The 15,341-nt window shown below is 39.9% G+C and overlaps 2 protein-coding genes across 3 annotated transcripts in view; one reads left to right on the forward strand and one right to left on the reverse strand.

Moving 5' to 3' along the window:
• NT5DC1 (5'-nucleotidase domain containing 1) overlaps nt 1-15,341 on the reverse strand; it is a 126,426-nt gene that overhangs the window by 99,535 nt on the left and 11,550 nt on the right. Inside the window, exons 5-6 of one of the 2 annotated variants that reach the window (XM_024115544.3) lie at nt 11,256-11,335; nt 9,764-9,845 (exon numbers count right to left, since the gene is read on the reverse strand). In XM_024115544.3, coding sequence (XP_023971312.1) covers nt 9,764-9,845; nt 11,256-11,335 — 162 coding nt within the window. Of the gene's footprint in view, nt 1-9,763; nt 9,849-11,255; nt 11,336-15,341 lie in introns of both variants that reach the window. The other variant, XM_024115543.2, reaches the window with a different exon arrangement.
• COL10A1 (collagen type X alpha 1 chain) lies at nt 431-7,709 on the forward strand. Its single transcript, XM_007109558.2, has 3 exons — nt 431-493; nt 1,001-1,169; nt 5,839-7,709. Exons 2-3 carry the CDS (start codon nt 1,016-1,018, stop codon nt 7,707-7,709), a joined length of 2,025 nt encoding a protein of 674 aa, XP_007109620.2. The 5' UTR covers nt 431-493; nt 1,001-1,015.

Genomic DNA, 15,341 nt, shown 5'->3' on the forward strand with positions numbered 1-15,341 from the left:
TGTAATAACCAAAGTAAATTGAGATGATGGTTTAAATCCACACTCCCCTCCAAAAGACTTCTTCCCCTACTTTTATATACTACCAAGTATTTTCAACCAACTAACACAAGAATGTGTTTTCTAAAAATATAAAGGGGATAGGATCATCCCATTATGAACTAACCTAAACATCTGATTAATAACTTCTAAAATAAAATCACAGAAAAAGATGGTACATGGTTAAAACTATTAATATATATTTAAGACAAAGAGTTTATTTTTCAATTAAGAAAACAAGGAAAGAGAGCCCAACTGATCTTGTATGCCTGCCCAATAGAACTTTCCACCATAATTTGTGCTTTTCACCTCTGGGGCAGGGGGAGGAGCTTAAACTCTGGGTAACCTCATGTAGTAAGGGAAAAGCAGTATAAATACTGCAGGACAGCTCACCCGGGCACAGAGGAAGGCACAGAGAGCTGGTAAGAAACCAACTCCAGGAACTTCCAGCATCCAGGTAAGTCTATGACTGGTGGACTTCCATGTTAGCTTATTTGGAAACAAGTTTCAATTAATTATTTGTTTTTTGTGATTTAAAAAAATGGCTTTCCACTAAAGTGCACTCAGAAAGTTGAATTTGAATCAGTCTATAAAAAATAGTCCTAATTAAACTATATTTGTAAAAACATGTCCTAATCTGAATTTCAGTGTATTTGAGACTACTGGTAACTTCAGTCTATATCAAAGATCTTGAATTATTTAATACAGACATCCAATTACAGTTTCTGTGTTTCTTTTATTTAAATAACTTTATTTTCACTTGATTACCTCAATGTGGTTTTCAAAAACAACTAAGACATATATTTGTATAATTAACAAAATTATAACTCTCATTAATTTATGGAATATATTCAGAATATATAAGATTTTTTAAAGTAGATAACTATTTAAAGAATTCATCTGTGAAACATCAGAAAAACGAAACAGGTCAATAATGAAGCTATATGAAATTACTGTTTTTCAGAATCCATCTGAGAACATGCTGCCACAAATAGCCCTTCTGCTGCTAATATCCTTGAACTTGGTCCATGGAGTATTTTATACTGAGCGATACCAAACACCTACAGGCATAAAAGGCCCACCATCCAACACCAAGACACAGTTCTTCATCCCTTATGCCATAAAGAGTAAAGGTAAACTGAACTATATGTTTTGCTCTATTAACTAGTGGGATTTTGCTTTCTACAATCTTAATGATCTCTTTAACAAAATGTTCTAAATTTTATTTGGCATTAAATTTATCTTCAAACTCCTCAAGTAGCCCAAAAGGATTTATGGAAAAAGTAGGTCTATTCAAGAACATTCATATCCTTCACACAAGTACAGCAGAAAGATATACCTGAAGAATATTAGGAAATTTTAGGTATAGAAATTTTTTCCCTCAATGATGCTTTTGCACAAATAACTACCCATAATCTAGACATATTAATCCAATCAAATTAATGTTTAAGATGTTTTAACTAAAAATAATTGCCAATTGTATACAAAAAGAGTAGCAGGTTTATATATCTAAATGCTTACACATGTTTACTTTTAAAATTTATTTTGCTAGCTTACAAATACATACAAAATTGAGTCTTAATTATCAAATAAAATGAGATGCTCTCCAAAGAAATTTAATAGGCAAACGAAGTAGCAATTCTCATAATTTTTAAACGCATTTTTGTTTAGTTTAGTAGTTAAGTGCACAGACCTAACTGCTTCAAACTAGCTCTGCAACCTTGAGTAAGTTATTTATCCTCTGTGCTTTAGTTCCCTCATTTGTAAAACAAGGAGCACCTCTTTCGAGGGCTCTTCTGAAACTTAAACGAGTTAATATGTAAAGTGCTTCAGTGTTAGCTATTTCTTCCACTACTACTGTTACTACTACTTCTACTTCTCATACTACTTCCATTACTTCTACTTTTATTTCTACTTCTCTCCTCTTCCTCCTCTTACTGCTATTGGTGGTGTAGCCTTAGACAAGTTTTAACTTTGTTCTTGAATCTATCCTTCATCTGCTCAGCTTTCTTGGCTACTAAGAAGAGTACTGATATAATGTATGTAAAGTACTAACAGATCCTCAAAGAAGGGCAACTATTAGGTTTCATATTCACTAATTCCATTTAATAGCTCTCTGGCACAAACTGCCTGTTACACTACAGAATTACACTGAGTAATATGAACTGATTGTAGGATTCAAATTTCTTTTCCATAGTATTTTTTCATTATGCTTACATATTTTATACTGTAAATAAAGATATTTGCCATAAAAATTTTTATGCTTTTGGAGACAACCATTTTTAGCAAATTCAATGTATAGGATTGTCTTTTTAAAAAAGAAAGATGAAATCTTAAATGTTTCATGAAAGGTAGCTTAATGATCAAAAATAAATGCACAAGTACTCAACAGATTCTCTTGAATGTCTCAAAATACAAATAAAACATAAGAAAGAAAAAAGTTAGGAAAAAAGAATAAAAAACAAGAAAACATGATACTTTGCTCAAAGCAACAAATGAAATTTGAAATGCTATGACAAACATACACTCTGTGATCACAAATTCAGACTCTTTGTAGCTTACAAGACCATAAGGAACAGTTGTGAATTAAAATAAAATGCACCACCACTTTTAGAAGGTTAAAACATTTTCTATCTTTTCATCAGAATGTACGGCATCATTGTTTTTTTGTAGAAAAAATGAAAATATATATCTTGTTAACAAATGAAAAGTTTAGAAGCTGTATTTTAACTATTAAATCCACTTTAGTCTACCTGACAATACAAGGTGGAAACTCAAAAACATTATTATCCACTGGCAGTCAAACGAAGATAAAAGCCCACAATTTACACAAGCACAACACTGAGTTGATAACAGATGTACAAAGAAATCCTGTGCAATTCCTAGGCACATGTGTTCAAACAGGTTAAAAGAGAACTCAGTCCAAAGCACATTAAATTATGCTGCAGAGGGTTCTACAACTGGTGGGCACAAAAGTGCCACATTCTGACACAATCAACCACTTTGTGGGCATTTAAGAAACTTCTCTACCGGGTAATCGTTATTCTTTGAGGATGGTGCCACCCTATCAAGCTACAAACAAGGGCTTGTGTCCCTCAAGGATACACAGAAATCACATTCTTTCATGCGCTGGAGAGGTGGAGAACCTATTAGAGTAACTTTTTTTTTTTTTTTTTTTTTTTTGCGGTACGCGGGCCTCTCACTGTTGTGGCCTCTCCCGTTGCGGAGCACAGGCTCCGGACACGCAGGCTCAGCGGCCATGGCTCACGGGCCCAGCTGCTACGCGGCATGTGGGATCTTCCCGGACCGGGGCACGAACCCGTGTCCCCCGCATCAGCAGGCGGACTCTCAACCACTGCACCACCAGGGAAGCCCATAGGGTAACATTTTAAGTGATAGAGATCACTGTCTTTGGAATTCTAGTCTCAAATGGTGCTCAATGCAGTCATTCCCAGTAAGACTTGCTTTTCCTTTCTACTTTAACAGTTAAACAGATTTCCAACCAGACCAAGACAATTAATTTTAGTACAGACATGATCTTTATAAGATTCTGAAGCAAACCCCAATTTAATATGGTTTGCATTTTAAAAACTGTCCTATTTTATTCTAAATCATTAAAAGAAATCCTTTACTTATTCATTTATTCTATTTGCAATGTATCAATGCTCATTTATACATACAGACATATCATACATGTACACTAAAGTCAACGAACAATACATGTGTAAATACATGGAAATCTCTTCCATAAATTTATTTTTTCATAGACTTTTTCCTGATGTCATTTTCTTAAAATCTGAGTAAATAAAACTCCACACATTTGTTTGCAAAATGAAATATAACTTCTAGCTAGTACAAAATATAAAGATACCCAAATGAATTTCCTGTTTCAGTATATCTGTTTTAATGATTCTGCTCTGTATTTTGTTTCATTTGTTATCAAATGTTTTTCAAGCATCAGGAACACCTCTACCCAAGAGTGTAATATTCTCAACTACTGTTGGCTGACTACTTCTTACATGCCAGTTAATTAATATGAAAGATTTTAAATGTACCAACAACTAATAGTTAAAAGAAACTATACCCATAAAAATACATTTTCAAAGGCAATTTACAATTCAATTCATTTAATATTAATTCCATTTTAGTCTTCATTTTGATATTTAAAGCCATTAAAAATTTAGTTAAATGGAGTTTAAGCATATTAATACTTTCTGTACAAAAAAGATGTAGCTCAGGGCTTCACTGGTGGCGCAGTGGTTGGGGGTCCGCCTGCCGATGTAGGGGACGTGGGTTCGTGCCCTGGTCCGGGAGGATCCCACATGCCGCAGAGCAGCAGGGCCCGTGAGCCATGGCCGCTGGGCCTGCGCGTCCGGAGCCTGTGCTCCGCAGCGGGAGAGGCCACAACAGTGAGAGACCCACATACCGCACCTGTGCCCCGCAGCGGGAGAGGCCACAACAGTGAGAGACCCACATACCGCAAAAAAAAAAAAAAAAGATGCAGCTCAAAAGTCACAGTTATAAGTCATTTTCAGGGTTTTGACCAAACTATTTGACTACTGCGACATCTACTAAAACTATCATTACTATGAACTATTTTCTGACAGCATTTAAGAATCTAAATAGTATACACAGGCATTCTAACTATATTTCTGAAAATTTATTAAACAGAAAATTAATTTTAGTATAAATCCTGCAAGTAGATATTTTAAAACATAAGCAATTTCATTACCATCTTTGCTAGCTATCAAAGAATTTCTCTGAGAAAAAAAAACTTTTATCTAGAGGCTTATGATAATGCTGCCTAAAGATTCTTTGACGTGGTAATGCTTCCGTAATGGTATATCCTAATGCCAGCAATGAGCAATGTCTGTTACGTCCCACCTTAGATTGACTAAAACTAAAACCCTGGACACCTTTTGAAGCACTTATCAGATGGACACTTGTTTTATTCTCTTTGTGATTAAAGCTCTTATAGGAGGTGTTCTGCGCTTTTCCTGTACTTGTCACTCAATAGCAGGCTTCACATCACAGGCACTGAATAAGTAATTTTTTAGTTTAAACTTATTATATCAGTATAAGTACTTAGCTCAAATGAACCCACAGATCTATGAAATCAACAATATTTGCATTAATCAAAGAAAACTTTATATAAGCACTTTAACACTACTGTATGTACCTTGCCCATTAATTCTCTAATTCCTTGTTTCAATGTTAAGTCAATAACAGAGAATGTACGAGCTCACGGTATGTACTGAGGTAAAAAAAAAAAAAAGTGATTCTAAATCTAAACTGTTCAGCAGGGTCATGGCAGACGTAAATTAAGACAGACTGCATTTCTCCCTTATCTTATAGGATAGGTTTTTTTGAGGGAAAGTTGTTATAGTTCTTAAACTTGTTCCCATTTATTCTGTACTTGCCTTTTTCTTCTTTTTCTGTCAAATGACTTTTTTCTCCCCCTTCCTTTCTAGCTAGATGATTTTCCTAAAATAAATGTGATAAATTTGCCTCCAATGCACTCTTATACTAAATTAATTCTTCAATCCCAGCTTATTTTCATGGATCGTTAGGATGCAATGAAAGTACTATGGTAGCCATGATCTTGTGAAATCATCTTCTCTAGCAGTGTTTTTTAAAACAATATAAAATGTATTGTCAAACCATTTAAGACCAGTCTGCCAAAATGGTCTGACTGACACTGCAATGTCCTGTCCTCATTTATATTTTGAGAGGCAATGATTCCTTAGCATTACTAACCACCCCCCACCCGGACCCGGTATGTGTACTGGGCATGTCTTGTAGGTATATCAGTAAGAGGAGAGCAAGGTATTCCTGGTCCACCAGGCCCTGCTGGACCTCGAGGGCACCCAGGTCCATCTGGACCACCAGGAAAACCAGGCTATGGAAGTCCTGGACCCCAAGGAGAGCCAGGGTTGCCAGGACCGCCGGGACCATCAGCCACTGGGAAGCCAGGTTTGCCAGGACTCCCAGGAAAACCAGGGGAGAGAGGACCATACGGACCAAAAGGAGATATTGGACCAGCTGGTTTACCAGGACTACGGGGCCCGTCAGGGCCACCTGGAATCCCCGGCCCAGCTGGAATTTCTGTTTCAGGAAAACCTGGGCCACAGGGACCTCCAGGAGCCCCGGGACCCAGGGGCTTTTCCGGAGAAAAGGGTGCACCAGGAGTCACTGGTATGAATGGACAGAAAGGGGAAACGGGATATGGTGCTCCTGGCCGCCCTGGTGACAGGGGCCTCCCAGGTCCTCAGGGTCCCATGGGACCACCTGGCCCCCCTGGAGCGGGGAAAAGCGGTGAAAATGGGTTTCCAGGACAGCCAGGTATCAAAGGTGATCGGGGCTTTCCAGGTAAAAGGGGGCCAACTGGCCCACCAGGCCCCCAAGGTCCTCCCGGGGAACAAGGACCAGAAGGCATTGGAAAGCCAGGAGCCCCTGGAGCCCCAGGCCAGCCAGGGGTTCCAGGGACAAAAGGTCACCCTGGGGCTCCAGGAATAGCTGGGCCCCCAGGGGCACCTGGCTTTGGGAAACCAGGCTTGCCAGGCCTGAAAGGACAAAGAGGACCTGTAGGCCTTCCAGGGGGTCTGGGTGCCAAAGGGGAACAAGGCCCAGCAGGTCATCCCGGGGAAGCAGGTCTGACTGGACCCCCTGGGAATATGGGACCCCAAGGACCAAAAGGCATTCCAGGCAACCACGGGATCCCAGGCCCTAAAGGCGAGATGGGGTCAGTCGGGCCTGCAGGATACCCTGGGGCTAAGGGAGAAAGGGGCTCCTCTGGGTTAGATGGAAAACCAGGGTACCCAGGAGAACCGGGTCTCAGTGGTCCCAAGGGTAACCCGGGGTTGCCGGGCCCAAAAGGTGACCCTGGAATTAGAGGACCTCCTGGTCTCCCAGGCCCTGCGGCCCCAGCAGGAGCTAAGGGAGTGCCTGGGCACAATGGTGAGGCTGGGCCAAGAGGTGCCCCTGGAATGCCAGGTACTAGAGGTCCCATCGGGCCACCAGGCATTCCAGGATTCCCTGGATCCAAAGGGGATCCAGGAACTCCAGGTCCTCCTGGTCCAGCTGGCATAGCAACTAAAGGTTTCAATGGACCCACTGGGCCACCAGGTCCAAGAGGGCACGCTGGAGAGCCTGGCCTCCCAGGGCGCCCGGGGCCCCCAGGCCCCCCAGGCCCCCCAGGTCAAGCAGTCCTGCCCGAGGGCTTTGTGAAGGCAGGCCAGAGGCCTTTTGTTAGTGCCAACCACGGAGTAACAGGAATGCCTGTGTCTGCTTTCACTGTTATTCTCTCCAAAGCTTACCCAACTATAGGTTCTCCTATCCCATTTGATAAAATTTTATATAACAGGCAACAGCATTATGACCCAAGAACTGGAATCTTTACCTGTAGGATTCCAGGAATATATTACTTCTCCTACCACGTGCATGTGAAAGGGACCCATGCTTGGGTGGGCCTGTATAAGAACGGCACCCCTGTAATGTACACCTATGATGAGTACATCAAAGGCTACCTAGATCAGGCTTCAGGGAGCACCATAATCGATCTTACAGAAAATGACCAGGTGTGGCTCCAGCTGCCCAACGCAGGGTCGAATGGGCTATACTCCTCTGAGTATGTCCACTCCTCTTTCTCAGGATTCTTAGTGGCTCCAATGTGAGCATATTCCCACCGAGCTAATATGAATCTGCTTGAAAAGGCATTCCCCAACTCCACCCCACCCCACAAAATGCATATGGAGGTAGGCTGAAAAAAATGTGACTAATTTTAGTTTTCCAAAATACAGATCTGAGCTTTCAGACATAGTGTACAATATGTGAAGACCCTCACAAGTTTCTAGTCAGCAATCCTAAGTCTCTTTAAAGTTTTCTGTGAACTCCTTCAGTATTTAAAAATTCTACCATAAAAGTACTGCTAAGCTAAAAAAATAAAATGATCTCAAAAAACCCTGAAATGTGATGCTAAATCATGTTAAATTTGATTTTAGAAATTCAGCATTTCCTTTTAGAATAAGCCTGTTTCTAACGATTAACAGGAGAATTCAGGAGGTGTCATGTATCTTTACGGGACTTAAATACTTGAATATCCAAATTTAAAAGACATTGTATACCCTAAGATTTTTCTGATGGCGCATTACTCAAAGGCTTACGTGGTCCCCTTCATCAATATCTATTCAAGTAAACAGGTGCATACAGACTTTTTACAGCTCTCATAAAAACCCCAAAATATTATGTTAAAAATAATATGAAATGTAAGGTGCTTTAGTCATGAACATTTTTAAACTTTTCTGTGATTGCAGGAAAGCTTTCTGTATACCCTTCACAACTTGGGTAGTGAAGGGTATACAGATGATGTCTGTATGAATAGGATAGGTCAAACAAATGATGTCTGACCTATTCTATTTATTTGACACAAGTGTGATTAATTTCCTTTAATTCCTTATTGAGTCTTATGTAATACGATTTTGTGGGTTTACAGAGCATTAGCATATGTACCTTGGGCCTTCCATTCCAGTGAAATTATAACTGATGTGAAGGATTTCAAAATGTGATTAGAAATGAAACGATGTTATTTATTTATGCTCTGTACTGTATTTTTATGTTGCTGTTTAAAACTTTTAAGCTGTGCCTCACGAAATGTTTTATCTACTCCTTATTGACAATGCAATAAAATAACATGAATAGATTATTATGCTGAATTTATCTGACACCAGCAATTTGCTATTCTCAACCTTTTTTTTTAAGGCTTTTCATTTTACAAAGTTAATAAAAAGTAAAATGATAAAGTGGTGGGTAGCTTTCGTAGGTGTCATGGTTATGCCCTCCTACCGGAGATGGGCATTCCCACACACCCAAGCACTCAGTGTGGACTGTGGAAAGCTATCAAACAGAACCACATGTGATCTACAAGCCAGGGTGAAGGGCTGGTGGCTGGGATTAGAAAAGTAAGACAATCACCCAAACGTAGTGATGTTCTTCTGGGAAGGAAAGAAGCAGGCAGCAGAGAAATATGTAGTCTGAACAAATATTCTGTAGTTACTATTTATTGCCCTGACATGTTTTTAGTCATAATATTTAGGATTATTTTGATGGCTTACATTACATTAAAAGGAAGGCAAGCAATTTTTATGTGAATCAAAAGGCAACATTTTTCTCAGCTGCGAAACACTGCTCTTGAGCATCCATCGGTCCACTGGCTGAATTAGGGTAGTCTGGTTCAAGTCATCAGGGTAACATACTATAAAGGCATCTCTTAATTCCTTAGAAGCAATCTCTCTGTGTAACCCAAGCAAACCTGTGGATGGAACTGTAAAACCCTAGGCTTGGGTTGGTGATATCTCTGCTCCCATTCTAGGTGAGCCGGTCCTGTTTTTAAGCAATAAGAATAGAATTTTCACTTTCCCTATACTAATGATTACAAGTGTCATCAACCTTCATTCCCAAGCCAGGAAACAGCAAATTCTGGGGAACCCACAAAATGACCCTATTGGTAAGCATGTAAAAGACTGCATATCTTAGAATACTGGCCATTATGGCCACGAAACAGACATGAATAAAAGAACCTCTTAAAATATAACCAGTATCAACTTTATGGCAATATTTAAAATCAAATTAAATCTTAATTAAGGAACACAGAAAAACAGGTAACTTCTAAGCAATTCATTAGATACACAGCATTGAACAAACATCTAAAGTCTCTCTTCACGTTACTCACCTTTAAAAGCTGACGTTTTATAATTATGTTGTATACCAGCAACTATGTCCTTCCAAAAATCAAATGGTTTTTGACCATTGTTCTGCTAAAGAAAAAAAAAATCCAAATGTGATACATGTAATAATTTTGTTTTTAAGCATAACAGAAAACACCTGACAAACTATAGTATCACTGTATTCTAAAACAGGGATTCATGTTTTAGAAAACATAACAGATAAAAACTTCTCATTTTTCTAAATGTGATTTTAGAAAGAAATCTTCCATGAAAATCACTGATACAGAGAGATATATACATATGACTAAACATTAATATAACTCACATAACCCAAATAAAATAAAAATTTCCACTCATTATAAAGTCTAAACATTATAGAATATTTTTAACACATGAGCAAATCCACAATGTTATAGCCTGTGAGGTACCAGAATGTGTCACTTCATGTACCACGGCATCAGTGGAGCTAAGAGACCTGAAGCCTTAAAACCTCAAAAGCTGGTTACTGTAGAATTCTGTGCACATTTACTTGAGTTTCAGTATAAAAGAGGAGCAAGTCTCTATTATTAAGGAGGTTCCTAATCCAAAATTCAGATCATTTTTACTAAGATTTTTTTTAAACCAGAAAGCAAGTAAACAGGAAATTATACAACGTTATAACCCTGTGCTTCCTTGGAAACATTAACCAGTGTCCTTCTATCTAAACAAAGACCAACTACTAGATATTATTAAATTATATAAAGTCCAATTTAAAGATGGTACATTTGTATATAATCACTATAAAATGAGAAAGTGACTCCACCTCATAATAACTTCTATAAGTGAGAACTATTGCTCAACAGAAACTTTCACAAACATACCAATTAATTCTGATTCAAAAATAAACCATTATCTAGTCCTATCAGAAACATTATCATTGTGATTTTTGAAGACAATATATGCAAAAAGGAAAGTGATTCTGCCATAAAACTAGTTTATGTTCACAGGTCCTAAACTCTAGGTATAAACTGATATAACCACAGATCTATTTAATCCTGATACATAGGACAAGGAAAAAGTCTATATGCATTAAACTTTGCCCAGAATGATGAATTTTAAAATTTTATCTCATTTTTCTGGTTTTATACTATTTACAATGCTTAAAAAGACGTGGAATTTCCTTAAATTTCTTTTATTTATTTTTAAAAATTCTGCTAATGAAACCAAGAAATATTTTTTTCCATATCCAAGTTTGGTATTTTCTTTTTCTAGACTATCGCACCCCCTGCTGCAGAACATGTTTATTATTGGTGGGGTCGGGGAGGGAGAAGGGATGGTCGCTATTTAATTTTCCAAAAATATTTTGACCAAATTCTCTATGTTTTTCCTCCTCAGTCACCTCTGAAACCACAAAGAGGAAACTAAGTAAAATCTCAACTCAAAAGACATATATAATTAAGTCCTCTGATTTATAGCGAAATACATTGCACAGTTTCTAAAAAATGAGCCCCCACTCACCTTTGTTAAAGAGTCCACCACTCTGGCACACAGAAGAGCTCCAGGCAGGTCGAAGTAGTTATCATAAAAATAATATTTTCCTAAAAAGAACAAAAATTTAAACTGGGAACAAACTGATGCCTCGTTTATGTGACATACACAGAAACCTGGCTGAAGAGAGACTAGATTTTGGTTTCGCTACTTAAAGGGGCTTTTATTTCAATTCAGAATCAGTCCACTACAGCCTATCATCACCTTTTAAAGAAGGCTTCAGCTACAAGGCTACTACAAGAAAGTTAAAATAGGATATCCATAGTTAAGCACTTTATTAAAAAATATTTATTTTTTTAAATGTGAAAATTAGACCATATCCCAAATATGAAACAGATCATGAAAAAGTCACAATTTAAATTATCAATGTCACTGAATTTCAAAACCATCAACCTAACACTGGAGTACCATGAAGTGCTCCACACAATAATGCCTTTGCAAATCTGTGCTCTGGGGCTTCCCTGGTGGCGCAGTGGTTGAGAGCCCGCCTGCCGATGCAGGGGACACGGGTTCGTGCCCCGGTCCGGGAAGATCCCACGTGCTGCGGAGCGGCTGGGCCCATGAGCCATGGCACCTGAGCCTGCGCGTCCGGAGCCTGTGCTCCGCAACGGGAGAGGCCACAACAGTGAGAGGCCCGCAAACCACACACACAAAAAAAGGTCCACATCAAAAAAAAAAAAAAATCTGTGCTCTGGTCCCCTAGCGTCCTGCATTCAATCTTCATACCATTTCCGACAAACTTCAGTACAATGTTAAGAACAGCCAGGGTGAAGAGAAGAATAAAAAAATCAGATCACTTGAGGACACAGTGTGCTTATCTTAGAGAAACTCAGAAGCACAGGACTGGCACACTCTAGGGTCTCTGGGAGGAGAGGGATTTGATTTACCCTGTTTGGCCCTAGGGTAGAATTAAACTTGAGCCCTTCCTTGGCACTGATGTCATTTTTGACTCTGCCGTCCCTGGGCAGACACTTTTGAGGACCCATGTCACATCCCCTTGGTCCGTGGCTCACCCCAGCCTCAGCTGTGCTAAACAGCAGCATCCTACCTCAAGCTCACCTGTGCCATTCCCTTTCTGAGAGCCTCTGGAGCCCACATGGCAAGCCTCAATCCATAGGGTCAGGAGCCAGTGAACGAATGCCCCAGCCTCCTGTCCCCTGGGTTGACAACTCTGAGAGGTGTTCTCTGCACTTCTCCTCACAAGTCCCGGTGGAATCCAGCTCCTGCTGTTCTTTCCTTCCACGTCACCCCCTCACAACTATCTCACTCCCGCATACTGGGATCAGAAGCAACCACTCTGCTCTGAGAAGGAAGGTAACCTCAAAGTCCTCTAGAGAACCCTTGGTACAAGGAGGAATCCAGCAGAACCAATACATGGAGTCAGATTTCAGTCTAATGTAAGAAAGTACTTTTCAAATGGTCATAATTACTCTTGTGCAGAGTATTGGTAACTGCCTGATTCTGAGTCCACACTCCTCCCATTTGTAAGCTGTGTATGAGGTAATGCAACACAGCTGCCTTGTTCCTTAGTGTCCACTAATCACAATGTCCAGCGTATTGCAGGCACTCAATAAATGTTTGTTGAATGAATGAATGATCTAAAAATAGAGTGGATTACTGTCAACCCTTGAACAACATGGGTTTGAACTGCATAAGTCCACTTATACATGTATTTTTTTCAATAGTAAATACTATAGCAGTGCATGATCTGTGATCTGCAGTTGGTTGAATCCACAGATGAGGAACCCCAGGTAGGGAGGGTGACCATAAAGTTATACTCAGTTTTTTTTTTTTCTTGTGGTACGCCGGCCTCTGACTGTTGTGGCCTCTCCCGTTGCGGAGCACAGGCTCCGGACGCACAGGCTCAGCGGCCATGGCTCATGGGCGCAGCCGCTCCACGGCATGTGGGATCTTCCCGGACCGGGGCACGAACCCGTGTCCCCTGCATCGGCAGGCGGACTCTCGACCACTGCGCCACCAAGGAAGCCCTATACTCAGATTTTTGACTTCACGAGGGTAAATGTCCCTAACCCCTGAGTTGTTCAAGAGTCAACTATATTCTGGAATGAAGAAGTGTCATGGGTAAATGAGGAGAAAACTCTCTGCAAGGGCCAGATGTCTATCCCTTTAAATGCTATTTAATGCCCCTCACATCTTTATGTCAAATTATTAAGGATATATAAGGAATAACGTCAAATTTCTGTTAATTCACAAAATGGTTGCATAGGTTTGTATGTCCTTTCCCTCAGTTAAAAATATTTTGGTTAGCACAGTTTTCCTGTTTTTTACTCTTTCACAGCTGAAATTGTTGTGGGAACATCTCAGACTCATTTTCATTCCTAAGAAAGGTTAAGATGTCTTTGTCAGCATGAGGAAAAGCAGGAATTTGGAGGAAAGGGAGAAGCTATTCCATGTACACTTCTGCCCATACTGCTATGCTATGAGACCACACAACACGCCAGTGCTGCAGGAACCAGGACAGTGGGCACAGGTTCCCAAGGCTCACTAACCTGCACTGTATCTAATCTCTTGGCCTGTGACACCAGAGTGACCTGCCTGAACCAGACAGCCAGCTGTCTTGGGCACCGTGGGAGCAGGAGGTGTGTCATCGTTGTACCCTTGCTTTTCCCCTCCCCTTTTTCTCCTTTTGTGGGCATTAATCAATGAAATTCAGTTTATGAGTTGAAATATGGATTATGAGCCTTGGTTGAGGATCTAATCAAATAGCTCAGGGGTTGGATGAGAAGGACTCATTGACTTCCACCCTCAAGGCAAGAGGCTGATGTCACTCGACTATCAAAAATGAGCTAGATGACCACCGTGTGGACATAACAGGGTTTGTGCAGCTGTGACATGTTAACAGTGCCAGGCTGCTCTCAATGCCTCTCCCAACATCAAACTCAGAGACTGTGCTCATGAAATCTTTGGCCCTCCACCTCCTTACAGGGCAGACAGCTCACTGGGAATGAGGTGATTACTGAGTTTAGTTCAAGAGAACAAGCCTCTGAATCAAGATTGAGTCCTATAATCATTAAGCTTTACACACAGAAAAACTGTTCCAACAAAACCCACTGCCAACACCTCAGCCTTGCAAACCTGTGTACTCTCAGTGATGATGGAACAAAGGCATATGAATGACTGAGGGAAAGAGAACAATTCATGATAGTGTAAGTTCCCACGTCTCCTGCAGACAAGTGATATCATCTCCATTTAAAGATAAGGAAAGGGATGCTAAGAGTGGCTTAGCAATTGACCAGATCACTTTATCCAGCAAGTAACAGAGTTACTACGATCCAGGACTGTCTGGCTCCAAGCACCTTGTGATTTCCACTAGACCAAGCTGTTTCTGCATAATCTACCAGTATGGGAAGAAAAAGATCAAAAGGACTTGCTCTCTGGAAATTGGCTGGTAAGAAAAACCATACTCATGCCAAGGCAACCACGTGAAAAGTGCTTACCAAATAACTTGTGAATAAAATGTTTGTGTCCATCAATGCTTCAAATTCCCTAAGTGTACTGGTAGGGATTTGTACTTTACAACTCTCTACTTAATTCTGAACACGAATATACTCATTGTAGAAGGAAGTAGCCCATAAAGAATCAATTGGAGTTCCTGAAAATAAAGGCCTTATTTGGCAATATTTTAAACCCACATATCCTTAGCGCAACTATATTTCTAAAAACTTACCCTGGATATATTTACAAAAGTGCAAAATATACATGTATGAAAACGTCACTGCAGGCTTGTTTGTAATGGTTAAACACCACTCACAACATAAATGTCCAATGTGAGGACACTGAGGAAATAAATCATGATATAGGCACTGGATGGCAGAGCATGCCTGCATTGAAAAGAATGAAGTACATCTGTGTTTGTGCTATTGTGACGGAATCTCCAAGATGTAAATGAAAAAAAGCAAAGTACAGAAAAAGTATGATCCTTTTTGTATACTTCAAAAAATAAGCTTCGGGGAAAGGGGACTGTGGGGGACAGGGGTTGGAAATAATTACTCTTCATTTTATTTCTTTCTATAATATTTACATTTCCTGATCATA

The sequence above is a fragment of the Physeter macrocephalus genome, chromosome 10 (assembly GCF_002837175.3).
Source record: "Physeter macrocephalus isolate SW-GA chromosome 10, ASM283717v5, whole genome shotgun sequence".
NCBI classification, from domain to species: Eukaryota; Metazoa; Chordata; class Mammalia; order Artiodactyla; family Physeteridae; genus Physeter; species Physeter macrocephalus.